At 35.3% G+C, this 14,479-nt stretch overlaps 2 protein-coding genes across 2 annotated transcripts; both read left to right on the top strand.

The window, feature by feature from the left end:
• Positions 1–1,603: 1,603 nt before the first annotated feature.
• On the top strand, positions 1,604–6,549 carry LOC135080098 (toll-like receptor 3). Its single transcript, XM_063974778.1, has 3 exons — positions 1,604–1,691; positions 2,855–2,916; positions 3,003–6,549. Exons 2-3 carry the CDS (start codon positions 2,901–2,903, stop codon positions 6,407–6,409), a joined length of 3,423 nt encoding a protein of 1,140 aa, XP_063830848.1. The 5' UTR covers positions 1,604–1,691; positions 2,855–2,900; the 3' UTR covers positions 6,410–6,549.
• Positions 6,550–6,791: 242 nt separating this feature from the next.
• On the top strand, positions 6,792–8,343 carry LOC135080099 (uncharacterized). Its single transcript, XM_063974779.1, has 2 exons — positions 6,792–7,129; positions 7,837–8,343. The coding sequence occupies exons 1-2, from the start codon at positions 7,030–7,032 to the stop codon at positions 8,268–8,270; spliced, it is 534 nt and encodes a 177-aa protein (XP_063830849.1). The 5' UTR covers positions 6,792–7,029; the 3' UTR covers positions 8,271–8,343.
• Positions 8,344–14,479: the final 6,136 nt, after the last annotated feature.

The following is a 14,479-nucleotide window of genomic DNA, read 5'->3' as shown; positions in this document are numbered from 1 at the left end:
TGAATACAAATAGTAGTAGAGAGATTTTGATTTGATTTTACGTGTTCACGATTGACAATGGAAGAAGACATAAATATTAAGATGGGCATATGGATGCCATTGCGCCTTAAACAAGTAGGTAGTTTAGGTGGTTCCGGGTTTGCCTCGTGGAGTAGATTCCCTGCAGACTTTTAGCAGACTAAATACAAATGAGTAGGTCATCTTCATAGAAACGGCGCAACACCCTGCTAATCCACGCTAAATTTTGTCAGTGTGTGCGTGCGCACCGCATACGTATTAGCGCGCTCACATACAAACCGCGCTCGGTGCGTTTCTATGAAGATGACCTAGGTACTCATTTGTATTTACTCTGCTTTTAGTCGGCCTATATGTATAATAGCTTGTCGGCCGTTTGGTGTAGTGGTTCAGAACGGACTACTATGCCGAGAGGTCCCGGGTTTGATTCCCGGCCGGGCAGAAATTGAAATGATGAATTTTAATTTCTGTGACGGGTCTGGGTGTTACTATGTATAATATGTATGTATTTAAAAAAAAAAAGTATATAAGTAGTATATCCGTTAAGCTAGCACCCATAACACAAGCATATTAATTGCTTACTTTGGGGCTAGATGGCGCTGTGTGAGATTGTCTAAAGAAAGATATTTAATAGCTAGGCTATTTGTGTGAGGTGTAATGTGCGTGGGTACTTTTTCAGTGCTAAAATCAAGTGGCAGTGGGCGGGGCAGGTACATAGCTCGCAGAACGTGGCGACGACGACGGGCTGAAGACGTAGTGCGGGCAGGCCCCCACTAGGTGGACTGACAATCTGGTGAAGGTCGCGGGAGGTGCCTGGATGCGCAGGACCGGTTGTTATGGAAATCTTTGGGGGAGGCCTTTGTCCAGCAGTAGACGCCATTTGGCTAACACGAACGAACTTGTTCATACTGTTAATGGACTACCAAACTATCGGCCGACAAAAAAGTCTGTAGTCTACAGTCGGCACGTCAAGCTACTCTTACTCAATGTGGGCTCATATTTACTTGTAATAGGGTGATTTTTCAACAAGAATACGTTGATGTGCAATCGTCTGTACCTTTAAGGTTGCGCGCACGTTGCCGGTGACTTTTTGTACACCACGACAGTATATCTTTCTCCTATACACTTTTATAAAGAGAATAAGAGAGACAGCGAAGTACTTAATCTTATCTATGGAGAGACATACTGTCACGGTGACAAAAGTCTATCGTGCGGGCGCCCCTTTTTTTTATCCACAACGAGGAAGCTCTTGGCCTGTATTTCATGGTAAGTGACGATCAGGCCGAAGGTGGAAGCGAGCTTCACCCGGAATCCTCAACCACAGAGGGACTGGCTATCTTACCTCTTACTGCCGGAACACAACAATACTGCTAACATTGTTGTTATGGCGACAGACTTAGGTAAGATGGTGGTAGCTAGCCAGGCGGACTTGGAACAAGGCCTACCACCAACAAACCCGAACATAAGAAACTGCCCCCACTGGGAATCGAACCCTGGACCTCTGCGTTGGAAGCAGGTGGTCTAACCACTAGACCACAGAGGCGGTAATGCGGGCTTTGTAATACCACTATGGATCCCTAAAAGATGACGACCGCCGATTCGAGCACTCACTTTGTGACTCTCACAAACACAACATTGCTATCTTGACTCTGAAAATTGTGATATTTCATATTTTGGTATGTACCATTTGAATTCCTTTGGAACGATAATTTATTTTAATGTTATTTGTATTTATTACTTTGTGTCTAATATTAAAAGTGAAATCTAATATTTTCTTGGAGTGATTACGGAATTTTTGACAGGAAAAAGATATTTTTTTAATTATTTTTGCAGAGTAGTTAAAAAAACAAACAGTGAATCCCAACTTCAATGTATTTACTATTTATAAATGAAATTCACATATAAATCCATCCATCATCGTTTGAATCGATGTATAATTTACGCGGCGTTTGTTGGTGAGTAGCATTATGTACCCACTCATAATGTAGCTCATTAGTAGACGTCGCGTTGGGACCCGTGTCTTACTATTTCATTATTTTGTTATCCAACATTCTGTGCATGTCGTGGCACCCTTTAATTAAGGCAACACCTTACCAAAATTTATTTATAAGGAAACTGTGAATGAAATGTGGATGTTTTGTTGGTTGTCCTTAAATAAATAATCGATTTATTTATTTATTATTTGTCAATAAAGAATAAATAAATAAATGTAGTTTAATTGGGTTAGATGTTTGAAACTGAGAATCCAGGAACAAAAAATAAAGACTAGTTTTATCGTTTTAAGTGATGAATAAGTTTGGTACATTAGTACAGTTAAGACTTACTGACTGCGACACAATAACGTGGTGAAGTCGCGGGCAAAAGCTTGTATTTTGTAAATTAAAGGTTTAAACAACACTTTTGTTGCAATATAGTCGGCCGTTTGGAGTAGTGGTTCAGGACGGACTACTATGCCGAGAGGTTCCGGGTTCGATTCCAGGCTGGGCAGAAATTGAAATGATGAATTTTAATTTCTGTGGCGGGTCTGGGTTTTTTCTATGTATAATATGTATGTACTTATTTACAAAAAAAGTATATAAGTATGTTTATATCCGTTGTCTAGTACCTATCCAAAGTACAAGTTCTGCTTAGTTTGGGACTAGAGGCGCAGTAAAAAGATGTCAAAGGATTATGATATATATTTATTATTATTTATATCACACTTAGATAAATTTAATAATAATGTTATTAATTGTCGTGCCGGTTTTTGTTTTACTATTATTTTTACAAGAACTTACTAAATGGACTTCCATTCAGGATGAAGAGTAAAAATCTTACAAATTGTTTTTATCGTTTACAGGATCCTGTTAATTTCTGCAGTTATTTCAATGTAGAAAAATTAGAAAATGTTTTTCCTTATTGGTGAGTACTTTATTTTAAGCATGTGTTTGTTTATTTATTTTTATCAGGATCATTTATCAGTTTACATAATTTTATTAACGTTACAGGTGGACTAGTATTACTATTTCCTGCACCTAGTGCTGCTAGATATCAAACACCTGCAGGAGATGGCTGCACAATAAGTGACAGAGTTGAGTGCTACTTCGAGGTATACTGCTTTAATAACTATGATACCAACTGGGATAGGTTTCGGCGCAGAACGGTTAGCTTCACCCGCAACAATGGGATTGAGGACATTGATTATGACGAAAATGGCATGCCACTGCCTCCCAGCGAACATAGAAACGAATGCCCATCATCAGACTTCATAAATTACAACGGAAATTTTCTCTACAAGATACGTCTTAAGTACAAAGACAGTTCAATTGTTACATCAGACCCAATACCTCGTGAAAATCGCAACTATAATTATCATATGAAAGCACCACTCTCCATAATAACTCATTTGGACTTAAGCAGTAACGAATACAACAATTCACCAAATTTGAAGCGACTGGAAAATCTCTCTTTCCTGAATCTGTCCAGTAATTATTTGACCACAGCAAGCCTAAGCAACCCATCGGAGCTGCCAGCATTAACAAGTCTCGACTTATCTTTCAATATGATTAATACTATTGAACTACCATCGTCAGGAAATATCTATAGGAATCTCAAGAATTTGAATATATCGCACAATTACTTAGTGGATATACCCGATGCCATATTGGATGCCTTCACGCAGTTAGAAACCTTAGATTTGTCGCACAACTACATTGACGCCCTAAGTATTTCCACATTTGAGGGTATAAAGAAACTAATGTATTTATATCTATCCCATAACAGACTTTCCGATATAAATTACTCTTTATTCAGATTCACCGATTTAATTGTTTTGGACTTGAGTCACAACCGAATTGAAAGTTTAAAATTGAGAGATTTTGAAAAACTATCTAATCTGCAAACCATTGATCTAAGTTTCAACTCTTTGGTTAACATAGAAACTGCAGTTTTTTGGAATATGCATTCTTTAGTTACATTGAATTTACATGAAAACAAATTAAAAACATTAAACAAAGACACATTCTTAAATGCAACCAGTTTAAAAAACGTTGATATATCAAAAAATAGTTTTAATGTGTTGCCAAGAGGATTATTTAAGGAGAAGGAACTAAATTATTTTGGTGTAAATGGAAATAGTTTAGCTGGTCCTCTTTCGAGTGGAACATTTGAAGGTCTAGGCTTAGTCACAAGTTTGGATTTAAGTTATCAACATCTAGCAAGTATTGAGGACAATGCTTTTTTAGGCCTAGAAAATGTCAAAATAATGTTGCTGAATAATAATGAAATTCAAACTTTATCTAATAACTGTTTCAGGGGACTACGAAATCTAAACACCCTAAATTTATCCAACAACAATATCACTAGTATACAGTTTGACGCCCAAGACCTTATTAATCTGCGTTTTTTAGTTTTAAGCAATAACCTTTTGACCCAAATTGAGCATGAAAATTTTCAAGGACTAACTCTTTTAAATTTCTTAGATTTGTCAAACAATAAAATATCGAAGTTAGAGTCAAATTCGTTTAAATCATTGCGTGATTTAATCAATTTTGAAGTATCAAACAATCCTTTGACTGGGTCACTTGAAGAAAAAACATTTGATGGTCTAACCTCTCTTCCAAGTCTAGTTATATCTTGCACACAATTGACTACTATTGAGAATGGTTCATTTATCGGAATGACACAATTAAAGGAGTTAAATATGTCACAAAGTAAAATAAACGAACTTCAATACAATGCGTTTGTGAACACTGGAGCAATAGAAGAAATAGATTTATCTTACAATCAACTCAGAGTGTTCGAAGTAAATGCCACAGAACTAGCAAATCTACGCATCTTGCTGTTAAATAAAAATCTTTTAAAAACTGTTTCTTCAACAACATTTGTAGGGTTGTCACACTTGGCAACATTGAATTTGGCGCACAATACTATCAAAGATATCAATGATGAAGCTTTTCAAAATCAACCTGATCTGACACATTTGGATTTATCTTACAATTTAGATATCAATTTTACTGATGCCTTTATTTCGAAAAATAAAAATTTGTTTAATTTGTTGTTATCAGGAATACGAAATGGAATAACATTTGCAAATGTCGGAGACACTCAGCTAACTGGCCTTGAGATCCGCTACTCTGGTTTAACTAATGTAAGTGCGATAAACCTTAGAGAGTTGAATCAGTTGAAAAACGTAGACTTGAGTAATAATGAAGTCGTTAAGTTGGAAGTTGGGGCGTTTACTAATCTTACTCAACTCACTCACTTAGATGTAAGCAATAACAAGTTGGAGTTCATACAACCCGGAGTTTTTAAGGACAGTACCCGTTTGAGTTTTTTGAACATATCACACAATTCTCTCACTGCTATTTCCTATGGAATTTTCCGTGGTCTTATTTATTTAAATACTCTAGATATGTCCTTCAATGCTATTAACAGTTTAGAGAGTGAAAGATTTTATGAAGTTCGTAGTTTGAGCGTGTTGATAGTAGATCATAATAAAATTGATACCCTAAATATAGAAGATTTTGCAGGCACCAGTTTATCTGAACTTAGTATCGGAGATAACCCTCTACCATGTGAGTTACTCGTAAATTTTAAGAAACAATCTGTTTCTTTTGCGGTCACTGCGATAAAAATTGATGAACATACCGAAGAAAATGTCGATGGTGTTACTTGTAATATGAACGGGCAATCTTATGAGAAAAAATCAGCTACTCATAATTTTGACGACAAAGCAAAAATTCTTTTCGATATAAAAGAATTATTAACAAAAATTCTACAACAAAAACCAATGTCAACACAAAATGCAAGTAACGTCAGTTTGTTTGAAAATACCAATTTAAAATATTTGATGAATATTTCGAAACAAATTGATCGAATTTCATTTCAGAATGACAATTATTCAACGAATTTCAAAAGTTTTGTTGAGTTTAAAGAAAATTCAACTGAACTATTAACAAAAGAGACCAAACAAACGAATATCTTATTGGACAGAATACTGAGTACATTAAATAAAAAATCAGTCCAATTAACAACTCCTTTTCCAATATCCAAAGATAATGCTTCCAATGATTTGATATTGTATATTAACAAGGTGAAAGAAGATTTAGAAAACGCTTTGGCATCTGAAAAACTTAATATTATAAGTGAACTAGATCACAAAATTTCTGTTCTCAAAGCTCAATCACCTACTTTAATTTCGAGGAGTCCAGTTCAAAATAAGTTGATGGCAACGAAAGATGATGCTGGAGGTGGTAATAAATCAATTTTTACAGAAACTTGCGTGGCGTTAATATTAATAATATTGGTGTGTCTTGTTTTGTATAAATTTTACAAATCTAGAATGTTCGTTCGTGCAAGGAGATCTTACAGCACTCGAGAATTGCCCGGAGCCATGGAAAGTCAAAATTTGTAGTCCATGAATATAATTTAAATTAAAAATATGCATTTATTTATTAATTTTAATATACCAAGAAAGACATAAGCCCTAAAATGTAATCTGCCAAAGTTTAGCAATTTTGGCAGTCTGTTGGATGTCAACAGCGAATGTTGGATACTCAAGTATTTCAATGTTTATGTGATTTTGAGATTAATTTAATTTTCAATAAATACAATATTATTGTATCATAGCTGTATTGTTTTATTTAGATAAGCGAAAAGTGTTACAAGAACCATAAAATTAATAAGTACAGTACAATTAAAAAGTCGAGTTTTGCATAAAAAATTGCCAAGTGCGTGTCGTGCCTTTTACATTTCTTTTTCTTTTGCTTTAAATATTTCACACATTTCTACATTATGCTCGTTGTTGTCTCGTCCTCGATGATGAAAGATAACTAGTGTAGTCCCGGCTTACATCCTCTGGCGTCACACAATTTTAAAGCTAAAATAAAATATTTCTGAACGCAGTCGTACCTAGGTCCCACCACGCCATCTATACCTGTCAACTCATTCGGTTTTCCGTGTTTAATGGCGTCACGTTTGCGGTCGTGAAAAATTTGTTATTTAGAGTGTTTTTTGTACTGAATATTCGAAATAATGGAAATAAAAAGGAAAGGAGAACATAAACTTCCTCTACTGAAAAAGATTCGACGGTTGGAAAAGAAAATAATCAGTTTACCGGAATCCGATGACGAAGGTGAGGTTATGAAAAAATGAAGAATCTGTTCGAGGCTCTGGTTTATCCCAACTAATATTATAAATGCGAAAGTAACTCTGTCTGTCTGTCTGTCTGTCTGTCTGTCTGTCTGTCTGTCTGTCTGTCTGTCTGTCTGTTACGCTTTCCCGCTTAAACCTCGCAACCGATTTTGATGAAATTTGGCATAGAGATAGTTTGAGTCCCGGGAAAGAACATAGGATAGTTTTTATCCCGGTTTTTGAAACAGGGACGCGCGCGATAAAGTTTTTCTGTGACAGACAAAATTCCACGCGGGCGAAGCCGCGGGCGGAAAGCTAGTTGGTAATAAACTTACTTATAGCAACCATGGGGGTGTTCTGTGGGAACACACGAGGTTGGCGATATAAGTAGAGCACTTTTTTGCGGCGATGTACGCATTTGTTGCATGACGCAATATGGCGGCAAGGCACGACAAAACAATACTTGTCTATTTATGCAACCACTGGGGTGTTCTGTGGGAACACACACGGTTGGCAATAATTACCAAGGGCATTCTTCGGGAATGCACGCAACTTTTATGCATGACAAGCTATGCAACTATGTTTTCTATGACGGACGCACACGTTGTCGGCAAACCTCGATGCATCCGGAGGGAATGCATGTAAATTTCGCGGTACCGGGAGCTGCACAGTACCGGGAGCTTCCATTCAATAGTGTTTCTTTTACAGTTAAGGAGATTGAAGGTGAAATTGAAAGTGAAAATGAGAATGATCATCCTGAAACAGAATTCCTTGAGGATCTTATCCTTGACGAGGATTACAACAAAAAGGAGGAATTAGGGGATGAAGTACTGAATATACTAGGAGTGGCTCCCGCTCCAACCCCTAAGAATGCACTTCTGCTCAAACAAATTGCTGAGAGATGGTGCGAGATCCTGGAGAAAGGACTGAAAAAAGATGAAAAAGAAACAGTTACAAAAGACAATCCAGCCTTCCAGAATGTACTCAAGATGTGTGCTCAAAAACATAATAAGGAAGTTGCCGCTGCTCTAAATGACAGGGCTAAGAGAAGGGATCAAGTAATTGAAACCCGACAGAAACAAATGTCCACAGCCTTGGCCTGTGTAGGCCATGCTGTACAGATGTGTATCGGAGATCATTAACAACTAAAACTGTATTAAGAAGCTGAATGAAGCGGGTTAGCAGCTAAGTGATTCTCTATGTTCCGGAAACCAATTGATGTAGAAACTTGGCACTCTCAACAATAAAAAATAACAATGTAAGGACTCATTACTTGAAACTGAGAATGGAGATTATTTGTTTGGTAATAATCTGATTGAAAAAATAAAAACTGCAAGGGCAGTTCAATAATCATGAAAGGAATTAAAGGTGATAGTGAATGAGAAAAAGAAGAACTTCATAAGGTGACCTGAAATCAGTGCTAAGAACGAGAACAATCGTGCTTCAAACTGGTGGGGCCCTCCTCGGATGTGATCACAGAGGTTCCAGAGGTCAAGCAGGCCGACATACAATCGTCAAAACCAGCCAGCAAGGAGACGAGGGTAAAAATAATGCTAAGGTAGGCAGAATCAGGTTTTATTCTTAACAATTGGAAGCAAATCACTAGTGATCCTGTGATATTATTATTGTGTCCAGGGTTATAAATAATTACCTCAACAGGGGTCTCTACCCCTAAACAATAATTTGCTATTGGCAGACCAACGGCAGATTAAATTAAAATTTAAATTGTTACTCAGTACGAATGCCATTGAAACATGATGGTTACAAGTGATCGATTCTGTTCTCCAGTCTTTGTTATAAGAAACCAAATGGTACCTATGTTTCATTTTGAATTTGAAAAACTTAACACTTTTTTGAATACTGAACATTTTAAACTAGAGGATTATCGCACAGTATGTAAGCTTATACAGAATAATTATTACCTATTTAGTAACTTTAGATCACAAAGATGCATATTACCTGACTAATATAAATGACTGTTGTTAAAAAGTATTTAAGGTAAAGTATTTATTTATTTTTATGAAGGAAAACATTACTAGGTAAATGTTGTTGGACTTTAGAAAATTACAGCAAATTACAGCTGTTCTATGAGAGAAAATTTGCATTTCAATTATTTATAATTGACAATTATCTGGGTATCGGTAAAGACTATATTATGTTTTAATAATATAAACATGATTTTAGATCTTATCCACATAAAGTTTTATTGTTAACAAAGAAAAGTGTGATCTGATTCTCAAACAGTAACGTTAACTTCAGTAAGGTTTCTTTAATACAGTACAAATGACATTAATGTATATTATCTAACTAAAAGAAAGTAAATTCTTTAAATTGATTAAAGAGTTATAGTCAAAGGTGATGTTCACAATAAGTTCATGTGCCAAGTAAGCTTGAAGCTATATGTCTAGCCATAAAATATGGTATTTTATACACCAAATAATTAACTAAAATTTCTTGCAGTTAAAAAGTTTAATGATAAAAATGAATACAAAATTTCTTTTAACAATCAATGTAGAGAGGCGGAGCAATAGTGTAAATGAATCTAAGAATACTATTAGAAAAAATACTTAAATATCCGAGATATTTAGTGATGCTTCTATGACAGTATGGGGAGCTTCATGTGGTACAAGTCTTACAGGCGTAGTATGGTCAGAGGACAAACTAGGCTCTCATATAAATGCTCTTGAGTTAAAAGCTGCCTGCATCAAAGTTAACAAAATACCAAATACTTCTTAGAATAGACAATGTTACTGCTATCCATATGTATAAACAGACTAGGTGGTATTCAATATCTACATTTACATAGCCCTGCAAAACAAATATGGCAATGGTGTGAATTAAGAGATATTTATAATCAGTTTATGTACATAAACACCAAAATTAATGTAATTGCAGTTTTTTGAATCAAGGAAACCACCAGGTAACATAGAGTGGGAAATTAATTACATTTTGAACAAATAACTTCAACCTTAGGAACACCATCCATAGATCTCTTCGCAACAAAGACTAACAAGAAATGTCATTGTTTTGTATCACCGCGTCCTGACCTGGATGCATTTGCAATTGATGCATTTAAACTTTGTTGATATCAACTGAAGTTTCATATTAATTTCCAACATGATCCCTAAAACCGTGGAAAAAATAGTTTTCAGATAAAGGGCATAGGGGTAGTTCCATATTGGAACACCATATTATGTTCATGAGATAGCTAGTTCACAAACCATCAATTTTGAAACTTACTAAAGATTTACTTATATTACAAAATTCCAAAGAGTGGTTCTTTGGAATTTTGTACCCTTTGCACAAGAACCTAGACTGATGGCAGGAGTATTATCAGGCAGGCCTTCATAAAATCTGGAATCAGTGAGATTATGAGATCCGAGATCATGTCAGTTTCTATAATTATCTGTTAATACATTAAAACAATACCAACCATGTATTGTAGCATGGACTAAGTATGCACAAGAATTATGGCTATCAACAAATAAGCCAAGCTTTCCAGATGTTATTACTTATTTAACTAAAAAGTTTCATGAGGTATTGTCATAAGGTACTTTGAATTATATTAGATCAGCATTGTCATTAATTTTATAGGTACTCACCTCGACGAAACAGTCAAACAGATGAAAATATCAAAAGATTGTTTAAAGGATTCTTTAAGTTAAGACCTAGTGCTCCTAAATATAATGATACATGGGATGTATCCACAGTTCTTAAGTATAGGTATTGAAATGGAATATAAAAATAGACTGCTATATTGTAATTTTAGCCACATGTCAAAGAATGCGAACATTAAATTTAATTGAAATAAACAACATAGTTATTAAGGATGATTGTGTAACAATTAAAATTGATAAATTAAATTAAAATTAATAAATTAATCAAGACCTCTGGTCAAGTCTGATACGTGTCAGCCATTTACATTACCTTTCTTTAGGGATAAAGTAGAGATCTGTCCTGCTCAAGCACTTAGTGATTAGTTTGGTGCAATAAAACATCTTAGAAAACCACACAAAAAGGTTTCCTCCAGCACAATCAGCTGTTGGATAGAGAAGTGCATGACAGAAAGTGGTATAGACACATCAATCTTTACCATACATTCATAACATTAGGCACGCTACAACATCTGCAATGTTTAAAAAAAAGTGATAATATTGATGTTATACGGAGAACAGCTGCTTGGTCTGGGGAATCCACAAACAGTATTTTGAAGGTGTTACAATAGACTCATTATAAATAATAGTTACTTTGCAGTGAACATTTTTAGAAATTAATAATTTTATATGAATGCTATTTAGCTCATAAGAAAAATATGTCTGATTATGATTAAGTAGTGATAAGGGTAATACTTACTAATTAATGAAAGTTCGAATAAAACAATACTTTATTTACTTGAACATGTTTGTTTAATTTTACAATTTGAACATGTTTGTTTAATTTTACAACTTTTATCTTTGAACATCTACACTAGTTATCTTTCATCATCGAGGACGAGACAACAACGAGCATAATTAATAGTCAAACGAACTTACCTGTACGTGAAGTTCGACTGTAATTATGCGAAGTTGTTGTCTCGTCCGAAGATGATGAGTCCCACCCAAACCCTTGGTTATTGTAATAATTAAGAGTAAGTAATTACAAAACGCCCCAGTTGTAAAATTAAACCTAATTACTTTAAACTTGAATGAGTTGACAGGTATAGATGGCGTGGTGGGACCTAGGTACGACTGCGTTCAGAAATATTTTATTTTAGCTTTAAAATTGTGTGACGCCAGAGGATGTAAGCCGGGACTACACTAGTTATCTTTCATCATCTTCGGACGAGACAACAACTTCGCATAATTACAGTCGAACTTCACGTACAGGTAAGTTCGTTTGACTATTAATAACCTGTTAAAAAATTTTCGGTGATAAAAATGTAGTGGTGTATTATATCGCTGAATTCTGTGTTTTGACCTTCGATTTTAATAAGCTTTTCCGTCAATTTCTGATATGGCATGCAATTTGGCAGTGTTTACCTGTTATGATAAATAATATAGGTAGCTGCAAATTCTGGAATATAGGCATAGATATTATTTTAAAGACATACAATAGTTAGCCTAGGCGCAGACCATCGATTTTTCTTCGGCCGATAATTTAGTCAGGCAGTTGATCAGTATGGGCATGTATGAAAGTGCAAACAGTACACCGATTTAATTTGGCCGATTCTTCATACAATTTAAAATCGGGCCCAACAGAACTGTCCGCTAACTAAAAATCGGTGGTCTGCGCCTAGTCTTAGAGTCATATAACAATCATGTATACAGGGTGACAGGGCAACTCGACTTATTCCTTGAAAATAATTATACTAGAGGTCATTAGCAACAAATTAAGTCCCATGAACCAGTGGTCAAAACTGAGGGCTTAGTGTGAGTTTACATCAAACGTCGTCACTAATGAGCGCGTAAATAATGACATTAAATGTATGGCGGGTTGTACAGCGCCCCTAGCGGAAAAAATCAAAATCAAAATCAAAAGTATTTATTCAGTTTAGACCACAAGTGGCACTTATTATAGAAAATAATAAAAAAGAAAAGTTAGCCTTTATGGGGCACTTTACATGTCTCCTTATCTTTTGGGCCCTACCAGCGCTTCGAGACAAACATATGGCAAGTGCTGAGAAGAAACGCCGGAACAAACTCAGTCACCACTAATTGCCGGGAAATATCTAACGCTAAGAATAACCAAATTCGAGTACATCAAATATGTGCAGACTGAACTGACCACGCATCCTTGTCATCAATATAGTCTCGAACCTTGTAGTACCCTTTGGACATAAGGGTATTTTTTATATGTATCTTAAATTTGTTTATTGGTAATTCGACAAGGTTGTGTGGTATTTTGTTAAATATGGTAATACATTTCCCCAAGAATGAATTACCTATTTTATGCAACCTAAAAGATGGAACAGCAAGTTTATTCTTATGTCTCGTGTTAAATGAGTGGACGTCGCTTTTCTTAGTAAATAAATGTACATGTTTACGGACATACATAATGTTATCAAATATATATTGCGAAGCCACAGTAATCAATATATTTGATTTCTTTAAAAACTTCTCTAAGCGAGTCACGTGGTTTAAGACCGTATATTGCCCGAACAGCTCTTTTCTGTAAAATGAAAATTGATTCTATGTCTGCTGCTGAGCCCCACAGTAAAAGACCATAAGACATAATACTATGAAAATAACTAAAATATACAAGCCTTGCTGTTTCAACATCAGTCAAGTTTCTGATCTTTCTCACGGCAAAGGCAGCTGAACTAAGTCTTCCCGCCAAGGCAGCAATATGGGGGCCCCATTGTAATTTACAATCTAGAGTAATACCTAGAAAAACAGTAGAGTTTATCAGTTCAATACGTTCATTATTTACTGTAATATTTGTGTTAACTTGTTTGACATTAGGCATAGTGAATTTTAAACATTTAGTTTTTTTTGCGTTTAATAGCAAATTATTAGTTGTAAACCAGTCTAATACTTTGGAAAGAGCATTATTCACGTCGTCAAATATTTCCTGACGCCTGTTAGTTTTAAAAATTAAAGAAGTGTCATCAGCAAATAATACTATCTCACAAAGGTCCTTTGAATAAAAAGGTAGATCATTTATATAAATCAGAAAGAGCAATGGTCCCAGTATTGAGCCTTGGGGCACTCCCATTTTTAGAGGGGCGCCTGAAGAGTTAGTTCCGTGAATATTTACTTTTTGTAATCTGTCTGAGAGGTAAGAGTGTAATAGGCTTAAGGCCTTGCCTGATATGCCATAATGCTCTAGCTTAAATAACAGAGTTTGATGATCAACACACTTTCAAGAACTAAAATGTTCGTTATATTTTTGAACGCGCTCACTAGTACGTTTGATGTAAACTCACACTAAGCCCACTGTTTAATGGTTTTTTTGCAAAAAGTCAGAAAAATCAAAAAAATCGTATAACTTGGTAACCATCCAGTTTTGACCCCTGGTTCACGGGACCCTATATAAAAATGAATTTCTTGGTCACGGATTTCTGAGGTCACGGCATGCGCACGCACGATTCACGCGTGAACTGCTGATTTGATTTTTGAACCGATTTCTCTAATTATTTTTTGTTATGAAAAGGTTCTTATGTAAGATAAGATATGGAAGGTAACATAAGATCCCACCGCCGCTCAACTATTGTGGTGAGCCCACTCGTGACACAAGCTTATTTAGCTTACCACGAGAGGCTAACGGGACTATTCGTAATTTGGGCAATACAAATTGCTAATAATCTTTAAAAAATATATATTATGATAGATGCACGGAAAAATAAAGAAATTGAGTAAACTTATCCTAATTA

The sequence above is a fragment of the Ostrinia nubilalis genome, chromosome 17 (genome assembly GCF_963855985.1).
Source record: "Ostrinia nubilalis chromosome 17, ilOstNubi1.1, whole genome shotgun sequence".
NCBI classification, from domain to species: domain Eukaryota; kingdom Metazoa; phylum Arthropoda; class Insecta; order Lepidoptera; family Crambidae; genus Ostrinia; species Ostrinia nubilalis.
Note: the sequence above shows the minus strand (reverse complement) of the source record. Positions and strands in the feature narration are given on the sequence as shown.